At 43.2% G+C, this 20,260-nt stretch overlaps 1 protein-coding gene across 2 annotated transcripts; it reads left to right on the forward strand.

Moving 5' to 3' along the window:
• The first annotated feature begins 409 nt into the window (after positions 1 to 409).
• On the forward strand, positions 410 to 15,943 carry SUCLG1 (succinate-CoA ligase GDP/ADP-forming subunit alpha). Of its 2 annotated transcripts, XM_059845425.1 has the most exons (10): positions 417 to 519; positions 6,076 to 6,144; positions 8,919 to 9,022; positions 9,850 to 9,966; positions 10,459 to 10,671; positions 10,760 to 10,817; positions 13,137 to 13,220; positions 13,847 to 13,998; positions 14,543 to 14,731; positions 15,690 to 15,943. In XM_059845425.1, exons 1-10 carry the CDS (start codon positions 468 to 470, stop codon positions 15,714 to 15,716), a joined length of 1,065 nt encoding a protein of 354 aa, XP_059701408.1. In that variant the 5' UTR covers positions 417 to 467; the 3' UTR covers positions 15,717 to 15,943. The 2 variants fall into 2 exon arrangements, with proteins under 2 accessions (XP_059701409.1, XP_059701408.1); XM_059845426.1 differs by lacking the exon at positions 6,076 to 6,144 and having other exon boundaries at positions 410 to 519.
• The last annotated feature ends 4,317 nt before the right edge of the window (positions 15,944 to 20,260 follow it).

Here is a 20,260-nt window from a genome sequence, read left to right on the forward strand (position 1 = left end):
CAGGGATGTCCCTCCTGGCTGCCAGGGCACTGCTGCCTCACGTTCAGCTTTCCCTGCCCAGGAGCCCCAGGTCCCTTTCCATGGCACTGCTCTCCAGCCCCTCAATCCCCAGGCTGTCCGTACACCCAGGTTGCTCCATCCCAGGTGCAGAATCCAGCACTTTCCCTGTTGAACCTCACATGGTTGGTGATTGCCCAGCCCTCACATTTGCTGAGGTCTCTCTGCAGGGCCTTACTGCCTTTGAGGGAGTCCACAGCTCCCGGCAGTCACCGTCCCTGGCGGTGTTTGAGGACAGACTGCCGTGTCCGTAGAGGTGCCGGGTGGCGGCTTGGACTCGGTGATCCCGGAGCCCTTCCCCACCCTCATGGCTCCCGTGCCTACAATACCCAGAAGGCGCCGCGGAGCCGCTTCCGCCGCCGGGGCGGGCCGAGCTCGGGGCCGCCGCCGCCGTCATTGCGGACGGGACGATGTCTCGCTGCAGCCCCGCCGCCGCCCGCCTGCTCGGCCGCTTCCTCCGCCGTGAGTACCGGGACGAGTCCTCTCGGCGCCGCCGCGGGGGCCGCGGGCAGCGCCGGGGCCCGGCCGGGCCGGGCAAGGCAGGGGCCGGGCAAGGTCACGGCGGAGCGCGGCCGGGCGCGCTCGGCCCGCGGGCACCGGGGCGGGACCCGGGCTGTGCCCCGGGGAACCCGCGCTGCTCCCGGCGCTGCTCCTGCATCGCTGGGCGCTGGGAGCGGGGCAGGATCGCCCCGCTCGGGGCAGGGGCACGCCTGGCTGCGAGGGAGCTGTTTGTAAATGTAATGGGAAGTTTTCCGTGCAGGGCGGGCGGCCGCGCTGTGAGGGCGCGGGGAGGTTTTCTCGGCGTTGTAGCCCCGGAAAGGCTTCAAAGGGCCGGAGGGAGCCCCTAGAGCTGGGGCTGGAGGCCTCTGGAGGGCCTTGAATTACCCTGTGGTTTCAGCACAGCGCGCTAAAGTTCTTTCTGTTGTCAAGAATAAGGTTGTAGGCTTCCCTTTTTGGAGAGCACGAGCAGTCTGAGACTGGTACTTCAGCTCGAAACATTTAATATGTGTTGTTCTGAACATCACAATGGAAAATAAAGTGCTTTTCTTCCTGCTTTTTTTTTTTTCTTTTTTTTTTCCTTTGGCTGCATCCTCTTGAAAAGGAGACTTATAGTGATAGAAAAAGGATAGTGGCTTCCAAGTGAAGGAGAGTAATTAGGATATTAGGAAGAAATTCTTTACAGCAGTGAGGAAACGGGAAGAGGTTTCCCAGAGAAGCTGTGGCTGCCCCATCCCTGGGCATGTTCAAGGCCAGGTCGATGGGGCTTGGAGCAGTGTGGTCTAGTGGAAGGTGTCCCTGCCTATGGCAAGGGGTTGGACTGAGATGATCTTTAAGGTCTTTTCCAACACAAACCATTCTGTGAGATCAGTGTGGGTATGCCCAGGCACAAGAGAAGATACTAGGAATGTAAACAGAGAAATGTGTGCATCAGTGTGGTTCTTGCAGCTGGAAATGAATGAACAAACTCAAGCCTACCTCATTTGACTGCACACAAAGTGTTTTTGTCTCAGTGGCATGGTGACTTGAAGGTCAGGTAATGTGATCTTACAACCCCAGGTTGGTCTGAGTGGTTTCTGTGGCACACCTACTGTCCAGGTGGATATCCATTCCTGCCTCTTGCTCTCCTCAAGCAGGATCAGAAAACTACTTGTTGGCTGTTAATTTCTGCCACTTCAGCTTTTTGAATTGGCTCTCCTGGGCCCAATAAGAATTGGTTCTGATGGAGGGGAACAGATGGGAATGTAGCACCTTGAATTTATTTTAATTTATACTCCCAGCAAAGCTACTCTTGAGTGCAGTTTTATGTGTTAAAACCCCATATTGTTCCCTTTACAAATAGCAGTAAGAGATTCAGGGAATAGTTATTAAAATAATTTTGAGGGGTAGAAAGGAAGAAGTGAAAGAAAGGAGGAAGTGGCTCAAGAAGTGTCTTTTTGCAGGTGTTCCTGAAGTTTTTTACAGAAACTCCTGCAAGATGAAATAGTTCTTCATTGGAAATCTTTGGTTTTATACTCTTTACCCTTTAAAGACTGCTGAAACCTTAAATTTGGGCATTGTACATACATTTTCACTAACAACATCTGCTTCTCTGAATGATTTGAAATCATGAGTGTCCAGTGTGTTCTGTTGCAAAAGAGATGCAAACTTTGTTTTTGTTGGTGTGTTGCTGAAGGAAACATGCAGGGTGTGTATCCTTAAGGTTGAGATCAGGAAGCTGTGGAAATGGAGTATGAAATCTGTCAATAAATGGTGAGTGCTGTTCAAAGGTCAGCTCAGAGCACAGCTGGTGTATGGACAGAATCAGGAGAGACCTGTGCTTGTCCATACCCTTGAAGAGTTTTTGTAGGCATCTGAACTGACTGGAGAGTCAGCATTAGGGGTTCCATGTCCTGGATATATTAGGCTTTGGAGAGCTCTTAGATTAAAAGATTACAGTAATTATATGAGTAACCCTGGCCAAGGATTGCTGCAGAAATAACAACCCAAACTGAAGAATTCCTTAATTGTTTTTATATCAACAGTGTGGAGGGAGGAAAGCTCACAAAGCTTTACCTGCTCACATTCTTGGTGGAGGATACCTGGGGAAAAGCAGCTTGGCTTGCTGGAGGTAGTGGATTTGTACTGAGGAGAGACTGATTGGGAAAGAGAGATGTGTTGAAAGAACTGAAATTTTTCTGGATGTCATTTCCCACTGGTTGTAGATTTGTTTTAATGTAATGGCTGTAGTGGAGACATTGCATCTGCCCTTTGCAGTCTGATTAATTTACTTAATTCCTCAACTCTTATTTCATGGCCACAGATCTGGGTTTCCATCACTAACAGGAATTTGGCAAGGGGAGAGTGAGAGAAGAGAACCCGGGGACTGATAAACAGGAATCCTGGAGTGCACAATCCTCTTACACAAAGGATATTTTGAACAATCCCTCAATAGCATGAAGGCTTCTTTGTCATCCAGCAGCACCTTCTGCTAATGTAACTGATAACTTCAGGGGTGAGCTCTGGGGATGGGGTTATGCTCCTCTGCACTGTCAGGAGCTCCCCAGAACTGTTCCTGTTGTGTCCTCCTCAGGCCTTGCATTTGTTGGCAGAGGAAGGAGAAAGGAGATGGTCATAAAAATGTAAATTAAACACATGGAAAACATTGAAAGGAACTCTGAGGAGCAAGCTGAAGGCCCATAACTGATGGGAGATAAAGGGGGGGTGGGGTGGAATGTGTGTGTGGAAAAAAGACACAGCTTTTTAAGTAGCACTACTCATACCTCATACAATGGAAAAGAAAGTGCTTTTCTCCCTCCTTTTTTTTCCCTCTTTCCTTTTCTGTTCTTCCCTAAGCTTCCCCTGCACTGGCCTTCATCTTCCTTACTTTTATTGGAGCTCCTATGTTTTCTAAGGCTTTCTTCTTTCCTTACATAGGTTATAGAAAAGAAAAGGACTATCTTCCATCCTCTCCAAGTTCTGTGGCTATTTCAAGGAGCAATAGAGAAAGAATTTCACTTATTCTTCTTTCCTTAAATAGGTAATAGAAAAGAAAGGGAATATCTTCCCTCATCTCCAAGTTCTGTGGGTATTTCAAGGAGCAGTAGAGGAAGAATTTCAGTCTTCTGGCAATGTAGATGTCAGCCCAGGTCATTGTGGAGAGGAATCTGCTGTTTTACCTTGCTTAATGCTGGGCTTGTTTTATGAGCAGCCTCAGATGCTACCTCAGCTTCCAAATTTCCTAATTTTTTTGGTTTGGGGTAAATGTGGGTAAGAAGGAGACACTTTGCTTGGATTTGTGTCCATAGGAAATCTTACAACAAGTCCTGATAATAGTAAGTTTTGAGCTTTGTATATTTTGGATGAAGAAGAGATTCAACCTTTAGGATCTGTGCTCTCACCTGTTTTGCACAACCCAAATGGAGAAGGGTTTGGACTAGATGACCTCTAAAGGTCCCTTCCAACCCAAACCATTCTGTGATTCCATGAAATGTAGCTTGAGTTGCATTGTTTTTTTCTAGAAAGGCTTGTTAATTGTAATGCACAAGTGAGCTTTAAGTCCTGCTTGAGCCTTGGGATTGTGAGATTTTTTTCCTAAGAGGTAAATGAGGTGGATTTTCCAGTTATTTGTACTGCAGTGAGTTCTGCTCTTGGCTGGGGCCTCGTTGCCTGGAAATGCCAGAGGAGCCAGCAGCAGTGTGTGGTGTTGGAGGAACTCTGTCCCTTAGTTTCTAATAAGGTTTCTTGACTCTAAAACAGCTGGTGTTCCATATATAGGCTTATGCCCCACTGCTAAATTTAGATATTGCTTTTCTGATCTCCCCTGAGACAGCAGGGGTTGGAAGCAGGGGTTGAGCACTTTTCATAACTGCTGGTTTTCCTATACAATGGACCAAAGTAGGCTCTTGCCACAGTGATTTCACTTTTGAGCCAAGTAGAAGTTAAAGTACTGAAAAGCCAAAATAAATCATCTTGATATTTGTATAACTTTATTTTTAAACCACAAACTGAACAGGGGTAGGGCAGAAATTAACATTGTGCCTGGGAAAACTTGTCCAGTCTCTTACTTTATTTTTAATACACTCTGCTAAAGGTCTGTTACAGGCCTTTGTTGGACATGGTAATGTTATCTTAGAACTCTGACTTGGCAAAATGTAACATTTTCCCTGTGCTTTTGGGAAGAGTTGGATTTGACAAGACTTGTCCTTATGCTCTAGAACTCCATCTGGAGCCTTCACCTTTGGCCCATAATTTAGATGTGAGCATTAAAATAGCATCACCAATGGGTTTGGCCTTGCTGCTTCACAGCTGAAGAGCATTTTCTTTTAAATTTTTTTTCCTCCAGTCTTCATGAAGCAGCATGCATTTACACCTAAGCACCCAGGTTTTTTTTGTAGTAAAATCAATTGTTTGGATGGGTTTGGAAGTTGTGAAGCAGGTTCTGGGTGGAAGTTGAGGCTTGGCTTCTATTTCTGACTTATACCTGCTGTGAACTTGGGCATGCCATTTCCACTTTCCACCTGTTTCCTTCTCATCTTGTATCTGTCTTAACTATTGAAATTGCCAGCTGCTTGCACCCAGGGCTTGCTGTTTGTGCCACGTGGAGCAGAAGCTCATCCTGACCCATGGCCCTGCTGCTCCCCCTCTGCTGATAACTGGGGCAAACCTTGCTGCTGCAGGCAGGGCCAGGAGCACAAGTACAAAGCTGGATCAAGCCATTTGAAAAACCCCAGAAACTCAGACTCATCCAGCCCAGAGACTGCAAGGTGATTTTTAGGTTTTTTTCTTCAAAAATATATTGCTCTCCAGACATTTGCCCATTTAAGCTGCCTGCTTCTGGAGACAGCAAAGGGCTCAAATCCATAGCCAGGATTTTTGAACCAGCTGTATTTTCTCTGAAGGAAGGCCATACAGTAATATAAGAAGCACATGGTTTTCAGGGGTAAATCCATACAAAGCTTAAATTTTAAGCTGCTGTTTAGCTATGAGTGCCTAAAGTTTTTTTTTTCTTTATTGATAGTTTAAATCAAAAATGTAAAAATGCTCAAAAGCTTTTTATTCTTGAAAAATATATTAATACTGTATTCTGAAAATGGAGGATTGACAAACTTAAGCTTTCAAAGACATTTTTGTGCAATGTTATAAATATCTGAGAATAGATCTGGAATGAGCAGTTGAACTGGGAGTGTACAATTGCTGTAAGGTGTAGAGAAATGTGACTATTTGTCACTTTGTCAGCAACAAAGAGACTCTGGAGTCTCCCTCACTGGAGATACTCAGGAGCCATCTGGACACAATCCTGTGCAATGTGCTGTAGGATGACCCTGCTTGAGCAGGGAGGACCAGCTGACCCACTGTAATCCCTTGCAGCCTGACCCATTCTGTGATTTTTATTTTCTTCAAAGCACTGAAATTGCTCAGTGACAGATAGGTGACCAGCAAGCATCCTTCTCTTACTTTGCAGGTGGATTTGTCAGTAGTTGGGCACAAAACTCAGATCTGAGTCAGTTTATGTTGCCTGTTTATTCTTTCCTCTTGCAGACCCATTTTCAAACAGTCATTGCCATTCTCCTGGAAGCCTGGAGTGTTCTCCCCAAGGCCTCACTGGGGGTAAGGACTGTAACAGCTCCTTCTCAAGGGGAATCATCCTCTGCTGTCCTCAGGGTTGGGTGTCACCCAGGCACATCTTGTGACAGTGAGGGATTGCCTGAGTGGCTGGGCTCAGGCAGATAATTCCCTGCTCTCCTGACCAGCATTCCAGCTGTTCCTGGTTTTGTTTTGCCTCTCCTTTGCTGGAGGTTGCTCTTCACCAGATGTGTCTTTGAGTTGATTCAGGTGCAGGGCCTTGCAGCCCTGCCTAGGAAGACCAAGTGCTCAGCCTAGGACAAAGATCATCCTGTGCTGTCTTCTGTAGCAGTGGCTTCTCTCTCCCCTACCACAGCCAGCCTGGTAGCCTTGTTCATTAAATCTCATCCTTAGACATATTCTCATAAAATCATAGAATCACAAAATGCTTTGGCTCAGGAGGTGACCTTAAAGATCATCTTGTTTCACCCCCCTACCATGGGCAGGGCCACCTTCCACTAGACCAGGTTGCTGCAAGCCCCATCCAGCCTGGCCTGAAACACTCCAGGGATGGGGCAGCCCCAACTCTGGACAACCTGTGCCAGGGCCTCACCACCCTCACAGTACAGTTTTTTTCCCTTAATATCCAGTTTAAATGTGCTGTCTTTCACTTTGAAGCCATTCCACCTTGTCCTGTCATTACATGCCCTTGTCAATAGTCTTCTTCCATCTTTTCTGTAAGTTCCCTTCAGGTACTGGAGGGAATTGAGTCACCCCAAAGGCTTCTCTTTTCTAGGCTGAGCAATCCCAATTCTCTCAGCCTATTCTCATAGCATCCTCATAGCTCCATCCCTTTCATCAGCTTCCTGCCCTCCTCTGGATTCATTCCAGCAGCTCCAGGTCCTTCCTTTGCTGGGCCCCAGAGCTGGACACAGCCCTGCAGGTGGGGTCTCACCTGAGTGGGGCAGAGGGACAGAATTCCCTCCCTCACCCTGCCCATGCTGTTTTGGATGCAGCCCAGGAAACAATTGGCTTTTTTATGGCTTTTCCTAAGGATTTCACGTGGATTTTGTCTGTTACTGCTTTGTATTTCCTGGCATAAGGAGTTCTGCAGGAGTATTTGTGGTGATTTAGGTTAACACCCTGCAGGTCACTAAGCTCAAGTGCACTTTTGCCACTTTCCTCACAAGTTTGCTGCATCCTAGTGTGTTCCTTTCTGTGTGGAGTTTTACTTTGTGTCTCTGTGAAGTTGAGGATTTGCTGCAGCTCCTTAGAGAACAGCAGAAGGTGGCTGGAGTTAAACCCTGGGTTTGCCAGCCCTTTCTAAGAACAGAGTAAGCACTTGAGGTTTAGCAGTAGCACTGATGTGTGTAGGCTGCTTCTGGCATGGTTTGGTTTTTCTCTTCACTCCTTTGAATACAACTGAAGCATAAAAGCAGTGTAGCACTAAACTTTAGTTGGCAAGAGAGAACTGTGAAGCTCTAATGGAAATGTGTGTGTATGTGGATCTTAAAAAAGTTGCTGCAGATTTACTAACCCATAGAAATTCTCTTACAATAATAATTTAATAATGCATCTTAACAAATTCTGTGCATTATCATAAAGATACTTTTTTGCTTCTTTCTCCTTAAAAGCTTTTACTCTTTTACTAAAAAGAGAAAAAGGAAAAATATTCCCTTGTTCAGATGTGTTTGAGTATGTATATAGAACAGTCTGGGGACCATGATTCAGGGTCTGTTATTTTGATTTCAACTGCACTATTTACTTTCTTTAGTCTTAGTTGCTAAAGTTTTAAAAGAGCTAAAGGGGTAGATAGTAACATTTTGGTGTATATATTGGAGATCCTGTATTAGGATTGTGCCTTCCCAGAGTCACTCTATGTATAAATTAAGGTTTTTATGTCAAACACTTGCAGGGAGTAAATTGGTTCTGATCCCCTCAAAACTGTGGTGTGTGAAAAAGCATATGGCAATAAATGTAGAGGTGCATACTATTTCTACCAGAAGCTCTCTCTTCTCATCTCAGGCTTTCTTCTGTGGTAACATTCTCTGCATTTGCTGTCATTATTCCTTTCCCTTCAGCACAGATGCAGTCATTCCCCTTGGCTTTTTGTTGCCAGCACACACTGTGCTCTTTTTCTGCAACTCTGTTGTGTTGTTTTCTTCTCTCAGCACCAGAGTTGTAAGAACTAAATTGACAATCACTCTAGTGGAGTATCTGGAGAGCTGTGTTTCCTCTCAAGCCCAAATGTGTGTCCAGCAGTGATTCCATAGCTAGGAATCTGTTGGGAAGAGATCTCTTGCTGTCTTACATAGCATCAGATTTTTCCTGGGCTGAGGGACCCTCGAGCTCATTGTCTCTCATTGTCTGCTCTGGACTGTGCTCTGTTCACAGGTGGTGTCACATAGTACCAGTGTTGTAACAGCCTCAGGATTTTATCAGGATTTTAGTTCTGCTTTGTCACTTTGCAGAGTGTCTGAGAAGATAAAAACGTGTTTGATTGCAAATGAAAGCAGTGCTGAAGAAGTTGTTTCTGTCTGTCAGGAGGAATCCTAATACTGAGTACTCACTATGAGAAACCTCTCCTCATTTCTAGTAAATTGAGTAATTGGCATAATAGGGTGAGCTGCAGGTGTTTAATGTCTTAGCCTGACAAGCACTGAAGGAGGCTTCAGAGCTGCTCTTGAAAACATGAGCTGCTCATGACTTTTTAATACAAGCATTGATTGATATGCACTTACTTGGTAGGACATTTTTTGACTCAGAGTCTACCAAAGGAGCAGATTAATGGTTTGTGCTCTCTTCTCTTTTCTCTCCAGTTCAACAGAATGGAGTCCGACACTGCTCCTACACAGCATCCAGGAAAAACCTGTATGTTAACAAGAACACAAAGGTTATCTGTCAGGGTTTTACAGGCAAACAGGTATGTTTGTAAGTTATTCTTTCTATCAGCCTTTCAGTCAGAACGTTAATTGCTCAGAAAACATAGTTATATATGAAATGGACTATATACTGCCTTTGTCTGTGTTGATAGGAAGCTGGAGTTCCTTCACCATCAGGAAGGTCCCTTCAGCACTGTAGTTGACATTCTTTGGCCCAAATACTCGTGCATGAGCTTGAAAGTTGGTTTTGAGTCATCTCTATTATAGTGCTTTTCATTTTTGTTTTTCATATTGCATTCAGTTGAAAGGGTTTCTTTGTAAAAGGCTATTTGCCAAAACCTGCCCATTTTCAAAGTGCTTCTTTCACAAATGCATTTCAATATCAATGCCTGTGAACTATATTTCTGGTTTTATTTCAGGATATTTAATAATTTTCTCAGATTCACTCTTTTACACATTTGCAGGCAGAGAAGGCTGCTTTTGTAAAACTGTGAGCTAGTCATGGATGAGCATGCTAATTTCTATTTTACTGTGGTGTTTGTCATCTGCCAAACTTGATGTGGGAAAGAAACTCTGTCTACAGGTGTGTTAGCAGCACACAACAGAATATCCTTGAGTATGAAACTACAGTACTATGATTGAAAAAAAAAAAAGAGCATATTAGCATATTCGAAATGCATTTAAAACATGTGAATGCACTTGCCAAAATATCTGATTATATATATGCATATATATGTGAAAACTTCCCTTCTTATTGCAAATATCAGTGACATAAATTGTCTTCAGAATTATAGATAACATCAAACTTTTTGGTTAAGTTTATTTGCTATTACATGCCTTCTAACTTTACTTATTTTCTCTCTCATAGGGCACCTTTCACAGCCAGCAGGCATTGGACTATGGCACCAATCTAGTTGGAGGAATTTCTCCAGGGAAAGGGGGAAAAACTCATCTAGGTCTGCCTGTGTTTAATTCTGTGAAGGAGGTAATTTGCAGCAGTGACTGGAGGGCACAGAGTTTAAAGCTGAAGGGCTCCTTATTTCATTGCTCACAATATTTGAGCTGTGGATGTCACTGGGCACACAGTGAAACAGAAGCCTTGTAAAAGAGGGAGCATTCAGGGTGCTCAGGCATCAGTTTGGCTTCCACTGTGAAGTTCACAGAGCCTGAGTACACTTGCTTTATGAATGCAGCTAGTTTCTGATTGATTCTGCTGTGCACAATGAATTTTTAGCAAACCGTTATGTAAGAGTATTTATGGTGGTGATCACGGGGCAGATCCTTCCCAGACAGTGGTCAGTTCTCAGCTCCCTGGTTGTGCCCCATCTTCAGGGAATTTAATACTTGCTTAGATTAGAATTGATTTATACATATACTCAATTCATGCCTGAGAATGGATGTATTTTAAATGCCTTGTTGTCAATTTCTCTTCAGCCCTGCTAAACACACGATGTGTTTTTTCTCATGTCCCTTGCAGGCCAAAGAACAAACGGGTGCTTCAGCCACTGTCATCTACGTCCCTCCCCCGTTTGCTGCTGCTGCCATCAACGAGGCCATCGATGCAGAGATGCCCCTGGTGGTGTGCATCACTGAGGGCATCCCCCAGCAGGACATGGTGCGCGTCAAACACCGGCTGCTGCGGCAGAACAAGACCCGCCTGGTGGGCCCCAACTGCCCCGGGGTCATCAATGTAAGTGACCTCTGCCTTTGCTCCAAGGCTGAACTGTTCCTAGTGCTGCTTTGAATGTTCCATCTGACTTCTCCCACTCTTTCCTTAGCCTGGAGAATGTAAAATTGGTATCATGCCTGGTCACATTCACAAGAAAGGAAGAATTGGTGAGTTTTTGAATATTTATGCGTCATCTAAAACACAAGTTTGGTGTTCCAGTGTTTTTCCTCTTGAGGCAAGGCACATCCTGCCCTGGAGAGAGTTGATAACACTGTGGGACAGCTTGTCTGTCCTCAGTTTGTACATGAATTTTAGCATTATCAATCCTGAAGGCCCAAATCAGGAATTCTTCCACAGTAGACACTGGGTGCTGATGGTAGAGGCAAAGCAATTGGGAATTCCTGTAGGTAATGTGATTGACTTGCTATCCTCAAAGGAAAGCCTTGAGGAAACTTCATTTTTCTTGGGATTTGAGAGCACTAAGCTCTCCAACACTATTCCTTCTAACAGCTTGGCTGCTTGGGACCGGGATCCTACTCTTCCAGTGATCTCAGTACTGCAGCAAAGAGAAGAGACTACAGAGAAGTTTATAACATAATTTAGACAGCTATGAAACCATCACAAGTGGAAGTGACAAAAGTACCCAATTTTCAGGCAGTGTGGTAAAGGGCAGAAAGGCAGTGACTTGTTCACTGTTACCACACTCCCTGTATGTAATGAGTTACACACCCTGTGACACGAAAGTCTCTTGTCCTGACTTTTGTCAGGTCCTTGTTGTAAACTATAGAAATAACAACTTGATTTTTTTATTTTCAAATAATGCAGTTCAGGAGCTGTAGAGAAATTTATTCTGAAATGTCCATTTGTACTTAGGTAGAGCTTCATAAATATTGCTGCAAACAGCACATGCTGCCATTGCCTGTCAGCAAGGTATCCAGTTTCACTTGAGCACAGTAGTACCCTTTGCAGCATTACCTTTTCTTTTTTTTGATGGAAAATGTGTTTATTGTGGGCAAGCCTGTTCAATGCTGTTGAACTACAGGGACTCAGTGCATTTTTTTAGCATGAGGAGCTCCCTCTGCTATGTAACCACTTCTGGCTTGAGACTAGACTGCACCTAAGGAATGCTGGAAGAAGATGTGTTAGCACTTGTGTTCCACCTCCAGCTTTCACAAGTAACCATAAACCTGGAATTGAAAAATCAAATGGCTGCAATTATGCCCTTTATAAAAACCACTGAGACATTGCTCTATGACTGTAAAAGGGAACATCAACCAGTGTTGCTCTGAGCTCCATTCTGAATCAAAGTTCTGTTCTGATTTTTTAAATATATACAAGAAATGTGTTGCAGCCACAAGTTATTAGAATCTGAATGCAAGGCACATCAAGTACAAAAGAATATTTAGCATCTTGAATCCAGTAGCTCTGCCATTGCTGGAAATGTTTTCATTGGTAATCCAAGAATGAAGGAATAAAAATGTGGATTTGCCACCCTCCCAGTTTCAGCTAACGTGTGACCTTTGGTGATGTGCTCTTCAGCTTTCTATTACTGTGAGGCATCCAATAATCATCTGAATTTACTGTGATGCAAGGTATAAAAATAGCCACAGTCTTTGGACTTTCATCTGTAGCTTCTCTGAGGCAATCTGATCCTAGTGGTAAACAGGGAGGCCCTTTCAAACATAGCAAGGAAAAAACCCTGTGCTAGAACCCATCTGAGCTGGCCAACAGTATAGTTGATAAAACTAAGGTTCTTAGTCTAGTGGTGTATTTTCTCATCTGTTCATGCAATGTATGTGTTATATTCCTTGTTACATGACTTGAAGTAGATGGAAGATGGTGTCTGTTTTTCCTGAAAACCTTTCCTTTTGTAATACTAACAGAAGTCTCGACTTGAAAGAATGAACAAAAAGTCATGCAAATATTTTGCCCCTGCTCAAAGCTCTGTGCTGCCTTCCATCCTGAATTTAGAACTGGGTCTCTTGTGATATTGTAATGTAAATGCCAGGTGTGTTCTGTAGAGAAGCAACAAATACCTTAATAGTGATAACTTCCATTTGTGCAGCATTTTACTGCTCTGGAAGATCTCTTGTGTGCCTGGCCATACTGGGGATGTGATTAACACAGAAATCTTTTGTTAACTGTTGAGCTGCAGCTCTGTTTCAAGTCCAGTGCATCAGCTACTCACATACAAGATAAGAAGTATGTTCTTTTATTTGCTTTTCAGTTTTCTTTCCTGGTAAGGCTTTAGCATGACAAAAGCATTACTGACTTTCTGGGCAGCTTTAGTCCATTGACAGTGAAGTGTCAAAAGATGAAAACCAAGAAATGGTACAGAAAGAATCTTACAGAGTTTTTTGGCAAGGACAGCTGGAAAACCTGGAATCTCATGTTGTTTACTGAGGTGATTTTCATTACTATAAGAACAGCTGCCTCTAGTTATGTGCTGTGTTAGTGGTAAGTTTATCTTCTTCTTTTTCTTCAAGGTATTGTGTCAAGATCTGGAACCCTGACGTACGAAGCTGTTCATCAGACAACACAAGTTGGGTTGGGGCAGTCTTTTTGTGTTGGTAGGTGCCCTCAGAATCAGCCTCTTGGACCTAGACAAATCTGCTTTTCCTTCACAAGTGTAAATCCAAAATAATTTCTTTTGGCAAGTGTAGAATTTGCTGAATGGCATTTGTGTTGACAAGTGGGATCCCTATGTGCTGTGAAGAGTACAGCTCTTTTCTGTTATCATTTCCACATCAGGTTAATAAAAGCCTTAAAACCAGCTTTGAACAGAGAACTGCCAGCAAATATGATGTCAGTTTGGAAACACACTGTCCCAAGAAGTTTAGTTATAAAGGATTAGGGCATTCTTAGGCATTTAATTGGGTGTGTTAGGTAAATTCAGTTTTCTTACACCAAAATTCTGGAGCTGGCATCTTGGTGCTGCTGTGTTCATAACATTTTGTTTATGGTTGGAAAGGTGAACACTCAGATATCAAAGCTTTGTGTGAATTGTGGGGGAGGTATTTGGAGCAGGAATTTGACATGCTCTGACTTGGGTAGGGCCTTCAGAGCTGCCTGTCTTATGAGCCTGTGGGAATACTCCTCATGCTGAAATTTACTTCTAAACTTGTGTTCTTGTATTTTAAGTGCAATATCTTTATTCTGAGTTAGTCTTTTTTTGTGGTTTTAATATTTTTTGTAGGTATTGGAGGTGATCCCTTCAATGGAACTAATTTTATTGACTGCCTTGATGTCTTCCTGAAGGATCCTCGTACTGAGGGGATCATATTGATTGGGGAGATTGGAGGAAATGCTGAAGAAGATGCAGCAGCATTTTTGAAAGAAAATAATTCTGTAAGTCTTAAAACACCTTGCTTCCAGACACTTTCATAGTTAGCCATCTTCTTTTACCACATCAAGGAAAACTCATTTCAGTCTCTCATCTCTATTTACAAAAACCACAAACAGTCATGGGTTTTTTAAAGAAAAAAGGAGTTGAAATTAAGAGTGTTGTCGAGGTTGGATTTGATGATCTTAGAGGTCTTTCCAGCCATGTTCTGTGGTTCTGTGAAGGGGAGAGCATTGTCAACTTTAGAATTTTATTCCTGTAACAATATTTGTAGTGATTTTTTTTGTTTTTGTAGTATGCATGGTCTGTAGAAAGATTTAAAATTTGTTTGCTTCTGGTTTATGATGATTATCAGGAGAGGAAGTACTCCACACTTCTTTGTGCTGTGTGAGCTGTTAAATAACTTTGCCTGGCGAGTTGATATTTAAACAAAAAATGAACAATTTAAATAAAAAACGAACAGAATAAAGATGAACAAAATGAGCAGTTTGCCACCTGGAACTGCCTTTCCTCTCACCCTCCTCCACGTAACTCATTTATCTCTTCCAGGGCCCCAATGCCAAGCCAGTGGTGTCCTTCATCGCTGGCCTGACAGCTCCTCCTGGCCGGCGGATGGGCCACGCCGGAGCCATCATTGCTGGGGGAAAGGGGGGAGCCAAGGAGAAGATTGCAGCCCTCCAGAGTGCAGGGGTTGTGGTCAGCATGTCCCCTGCTCAGCTGGGCAGCACCATCTACAAGGTTGGTTCCTCAAGCATTGGCTCATCTAGAGCAAGAAGCCACTTCTGAGGGAATGTGAGCTGGGAGTCCATCTCTTACCCAAAGACTCTGCTGCCCTGAACTTGCTTAAACATAAAAACTATTGGCTGGACAAGCTGAAATTACTACATAAAAGATATGTGCACACAGTTTTATTTAATATTGTTTTATAGAAAAGTAAATCTAGCAAAATAGAGAAGAGATTACATTCTGTTTCAAGTGTAGCTACTTGTTGAAATTGTTTTCTGGATGCAAAGAGCCTGAATTAATGTAAAATATGAGAACATTATTTCTAAATAGGGTATTTGAGGAAGGAGAGCCTTGGCATATAATTCAGATTTATGGTTGAATATATGCTGCTGAAAAACTGAGGTGTGGAATGGGATTATTTGCATTTTACTTAACTCATATCCAAAAAAGGGGATTGCTTCACAGCTAGAGGAGATGCATAATTCAGCTCTGTTAGGTATTTTTTGTTTCCTGTGGTGACTGTATAGTACAGCATCTCCACAGGCTGCTGTGGGATTCTTCCCTTCTTTTGTTGGGCTTTTTCTTTACTGAAATGAAAATCTTGATTTTGTTGCTTCCCTGGCTCGAGTCCTTCACTGTAAGGATTCTACTGCAGTTCTGATGCAGAATTGTTGTTTTTCAAGCCCATTAGGCTGTTTCTGGGAGCAAATGGTTCCTTGACAGCGTTACAGTCTGGCAGTGACTACAGTCTGGTTTTCCAGAGCTGGCTTGTTAATGTGAGGTGGGAGAATGCTCAGTTTCCTTTCCCCCTAACTTGCACACTTTATGCTTTTTAAATTTTAATTTTTAATACCAATTTTTAATTCTTAACATCAGATTTCCTAAGATACATACAAAGTAATTTGAAACAGAAGAATAATAGAAGCATTTTCTGTTTTCCCTGCTGGTAACATCTGTGTGCTCTTTGCAGGAGTTTGAGAAAAGGAAATTGCTGTAAGAGAAGACACTTGGGAATACTTTCTCCAAAACACCAGTGCAGCACCCAGCCTCCGCTTTTCTTTTGTCTGCTAATCTTCAGTTGCCCCAATGTCTTGACATTGGTCAATGAATTTGACTGGGAAGCCATAAACCTCCTGGCTAAACCTGTTTTGGTGTCTCCTTGTTTCAGACGTTGTCACCCTGTTGTAAATCACAGCAAATTAATAAATCTACTACTAAATCTGATCCATCCTTTGAATTCCTGAGGCAGAGCCGTTTCTTCGGTCATCATAAACAAAACCTTTTGTAACTTAAGCACTGCCCCTTTTTAAGGTGAAGCTGCTTGTAGAGCTGCTTTTAAGGATCAAGGCACTGACTTTATGTACATACCACACTCTGGTTTATTTTTAAGAAGTCCAGTCCTGCTCGTTGGTTGCTGGCCAGTACCTTTGAACAATAGGCCAAAGTTTCCGTCCATTAAACCAAAGCTGCTGGATCTGGAGGGATTGGTGTTGATCCACGTAGCTGGATATGCCTGAGGTCCAGACTTTCTCTTCAAGGCTGATTAGCCATGCACAGTGCAGTCCTCTACTGGCAAGGAGTTCTGTTTGTTGTGTATAAAATGGAATTGTAACTGATAAAAATTAATATAATTTCACATGCACAATATATATTCAAAATTGTCTGTAACTATGAATATGATTTGGTCTTTAGCTGACTTTACCCTGATTTCCACTTTATCTTAACTAGCATTGCACTGCTTGTATTCTGAAATCCAAGGAACAATGGGACATAGAGGAGAACAATTATTATTCTCTAGAAAAGAACATAATAGATACCTTTCTGGTTAACCACTCCAAGAACTGTAATGGATACCCCTCTATTTTGTTTACTGTGGATATAGCCCAAGTATTGTGCCTATAAATGTTGCAAGTTTCATCAGGATGGGTTAAACCCCAGATTGCTTTATGTAGAGGACTGAAAGTTCACGTAACCTGGCACTTGTTTAAAGCTAACCTTGTGTCCCATAAAGGTGCTGTTACAAAAACCCGTGTCTTCATTTATTTAAAACTGTTCTTGGTTTTCCTACTCAAATAAATCCCTGTGGAATTTCTCTTCCTGAAGCAAGCAGGTGTGTCACTACTGACATTTGCAGCTCCTAGAGCTAAGCCCTGATGAAGTGCGTAAGGGACAGGTCACATCTCTGCACACTAAAGGTGTGTTCATGCACTTGATGTATGGTCTGGCACCTGCCAGGTGCTCCAGCCTTGGGACACAGAGACCAGGTGCTGCATTGTTCACCTTGGCATGATTTACTGAAATGAGCCTGACACCTGTCAGTGGACAGCTGAAGGCAGCATTGAGCAGTAAATCATTTGATAAAGCCTGTGACAGCAGAGAAGGGTTTTTTTACCAGATCTGCTCAGTTTTCTGGTGGTGTTTTAATCTGGAGCAAAAAGATGGGTGCCCTTTAGAGACAGCACTGCTAAACTGTCTCAGTCTGTGCAAGAGTGCAATTCCTCAGCAGTGAGTGTCAGGGAACTGCAGACAGTCTTCCTACGAGCCTGATAATCAGAGTAACTCGTGGCAGTGCTGAGCTGGTGCCCTTTGGGATGGGCAGTGCTCTGTGGTGAACTGCCTGAATTTCATCCCTCTAACAGATGCTCTTCCACGACAGCTGAGGTGGAGGGAGCTTCCTGCTAGGGATTGCTCCTTGGAAGCTCCTTTAGAGGCACCAGCTATTTTAGAAGACAGCTTTTAACTCCAGTGATTGCTGCATCCTGAGAAAGTGTTTCCTTCTGTCTTGAGATCTGAGGCTGGGTTTAGGAATTCACCCCTGGTTCTGAGGTCTGCAGCAGTGTCCAGGGCTGTGCCTCAGCACCCTGCATCTGCTCCAGCCTGGGCAGCAGTTTGTGCTAACCTTGCACTGATGTCACCTCAGCATGGAGAAGGACCCTGACCTTTGACAGAAAGGTTTGGTTTGCACAGTTTTTTTCTTGCTGCCTAAAAATATGCACTTGACAAATATCAGCTAATTAATGACAGCCTCTCTTTGAAAAATGTTCACATCTGTTTAGTACCATATGTTCTTGTGGATAAATATTTTGAGTAATCTGATCTGGAAAATTGTTTATTTATTCTTTTTTTAAAGGCAAAACTTAAATTAGTGTTGAGCCTTAAAGCTGTAGCTACTTTATAACCTAGTAGTTAACCTATATAACTATAACCTGGTATAACCCAGGGAGTTTTTATGTGCAAGAGAAATGCTGCCAATGTTGGTGTTTCCATATTTTGTGGAATAGTCCTTTTTGTGTTTCTTGATCTACACTTGACAGTGATGTCAATCCATAAATCACTTTCACTTCTGAGAGATGAATTCTGGAAGTTCATTTTGGTCAGGGAAATTTATTGCCACTCTTGATTTTCTTCAACAAAGAGAGAGGGATGTAAAGCCCCTTGGGTTTTTTTTCCTCTTACTGGACAATACTTGGTTCTGGATGATCCCTAGCACTTTCTCGTGATTGGATTCCCTGGTAGCAGCCAGGTGTCAATGCAAACTGGCCAGAAAATGCCAGGATCTGAGCCATGAGAGATACACTTCAATAAGAACTTCAGACTGCCTTCTGTGCTGGTGGTTTCAAAGCAATGCCCAACTTGTGGTGTCCTAAGCCTTAATTTTGCTGAAAGTGTGGAATTAAATCTTGTGCTCCAACATAACTATTTGCTCAGTTTACCTTTGCCTTCCCTCCCCCCCCTGCCTGGTGCTGGTCAGGATTAGATGACAGCTGTTCCTGGGAAGGACTGTCTGATACAGGACAGGAGCCTGCAGGTGATTTTGGAGGGTGGCAGAAGGAGCTGTGCTGCTGTGCTACCTGGCAGCAGCAGGTTCTGGGTGTTGTACACAGAGGGCTGCTCCTCCTGGAGCATCTGTGCAGGGCTGGGAGTGCTGAGACAGCCTCTAGCTTTGGGATGACTAGAAATAGCTGGAGACGAGGGAAGAGTCCAGGTTTGATGCTTTCCATGGAAATTTTTACACCAAAAAACCCCCCAAAAGTCTCTTGACCATCAACTTGCAGCACTCTAGTAGGAATTAAATTAGGTTTATGCTATTTGCCATATTGTTAAATAATTGTTTTTCCTGAGTTATTGAATAAGGGGCTAAAACTGTATTTCTCTATCAGAGATTATACCCCAGCATGGGCTGGTGCAGTCAGTCTGTAATTAAGACTACAGGCAAGAGCATATTTGGGAATTGCTCTTTGATTTGCATCCAACCTTTGCTCTGTGCAGCCCGAGGCTCTAAGGACCCTTCACAGAGGCTGGCTGAGGTGAGTGGTGGGGGTAAGGTATTTCACAATGTAGGGTAAATAAATAATGCACAATCCTGAAATTATCTGCCCCTTCCTCCTTTCCTGCCTGGGCTGTATGATGAACCACAGAGCCCTGTGACTGAATGTGTGATGGAAGTAATTCTATGATACAGGAATTAAAACCTGTAGCATTGTTAGGAAGAGCTTCCTTCAGGATGTCCCCTCTCCTTGTAGCTCAGTGAGTTTGGTTTCGTGTTGAATTGACCTGAAATCAATGCCAGCAGTTTTGGAAATTTTCTTGACGCAGAAATGCTGAAACTCTTTCAATTTTCTAAAGGATTTTGTCAGCTTGTCCCACTTGAACTTGAGGTACAAACATGATATTTTCCTAGAAGTGGAATCTAAGAGTTTTGCTCAAGTTAGAAACCTCAGGGAACTTGCTTAGAGTTGCATGCACTAAGGCTGTGTTTTGTTTGGTTTTTTGTATGTATATGGTGTGTTGTTTGGATTTTTTGTTGCATGGGTTTTTGTTTTGTTTGTTTGTTTTTGTTGGTTTGTTGCTTTTGTTTCTTTGGGTTTTTGGTGGTTTTTTGTTTGTTTGTTTGGCTGGTTTTAATGTTTTTGGTTTGGTTTTTTTTTAGGGAGGGGGGTGTTGATAGTTCCAGGTCCTCCCTGACATTTGTTAGACCTGCTGACCATCCATAGCTCACTCACAGGACTCAGACCCAGACAATTCTCTGCCACTCAGAACATCCAAAAACTCTCATGTAATCTGACTTTATTTCTGCAGAAGTTACATGATCTCAAAAGAAAAGGCAAGAGATAACTCTGTTTACAAAACCACATCAATTTCTAGGACTGGGAGTAAACCTGTGTTTCTGTGCTGCAATGAGCAAGCACAGAGCAGTGTTGGTGCTGGGAGCAGGAGCAGTATCCTGTAACGATGTCTGTGCTGTGCAGATACATAATTGAGGGTCTCTTAAAACCTGTTTTGCTGCTGTAAAAGACAGCACAGCAAATTTATAGTTTCCAGCACATCTGTAACGTTATGAGATGCTTTAAAAATCCCCACCAGCCTCCCAGCCTGCTCCTTTCCATTTGCTGTTTTTCTCTCTAGGTGGCAGGTTTTGACTCCAAAATATGGGTTTGGCTCCTGCTCTGAACTCAGCTCAAAGTGTGCTGGAGAAATAAAAGATGGAAGCAAACCATTGCTGCTTTATTCTTTGTGTTAGATTGATTTATGATCATATCT

The sequence above is a fragment of the Haemorhous mexicanus genome, chromosome 4 (assembly GCF_027477595.1).
Source record: "Haemorhous mexicanus isolate bHaeMex1 chromosome 4, bHaeMex1.pri, whole genome shotgun sequence".
In the NCBI taxonomy this organism is placed as follows: domain Eukaryota; kingdom Metazoa; phylum Chordata; class Aves; order Passeriformes; family Fringillidae; genus Haemorhous; species Haemorhous mexicanus.

Bases quoted from the DNA above. Each gene is read 5' to 3' on its own strand.
- SUCLG1 (XM_059845425.1), top strand. From the start codon at position 468: ATGTCTCGCTGCAGCCCCGCCGCCGCCCGCCTGCTCGGCCGCTTCCTC. The intron at 520-6,075 runs GTGAGTACCGGG...TTCCTCTTGCAG, and splicing joins GCTCGGCCGCTTCCTCCGCC to ACCCATTTTCAAACAGTCAT. The intron at 10,672-10,759 runs GTAAGTGACCTC...CTCTTTCCTTAG, and splicing joins ACTGCCCCGGGGTCATCAAT to CCTGGAGAATGTAAAATTGG.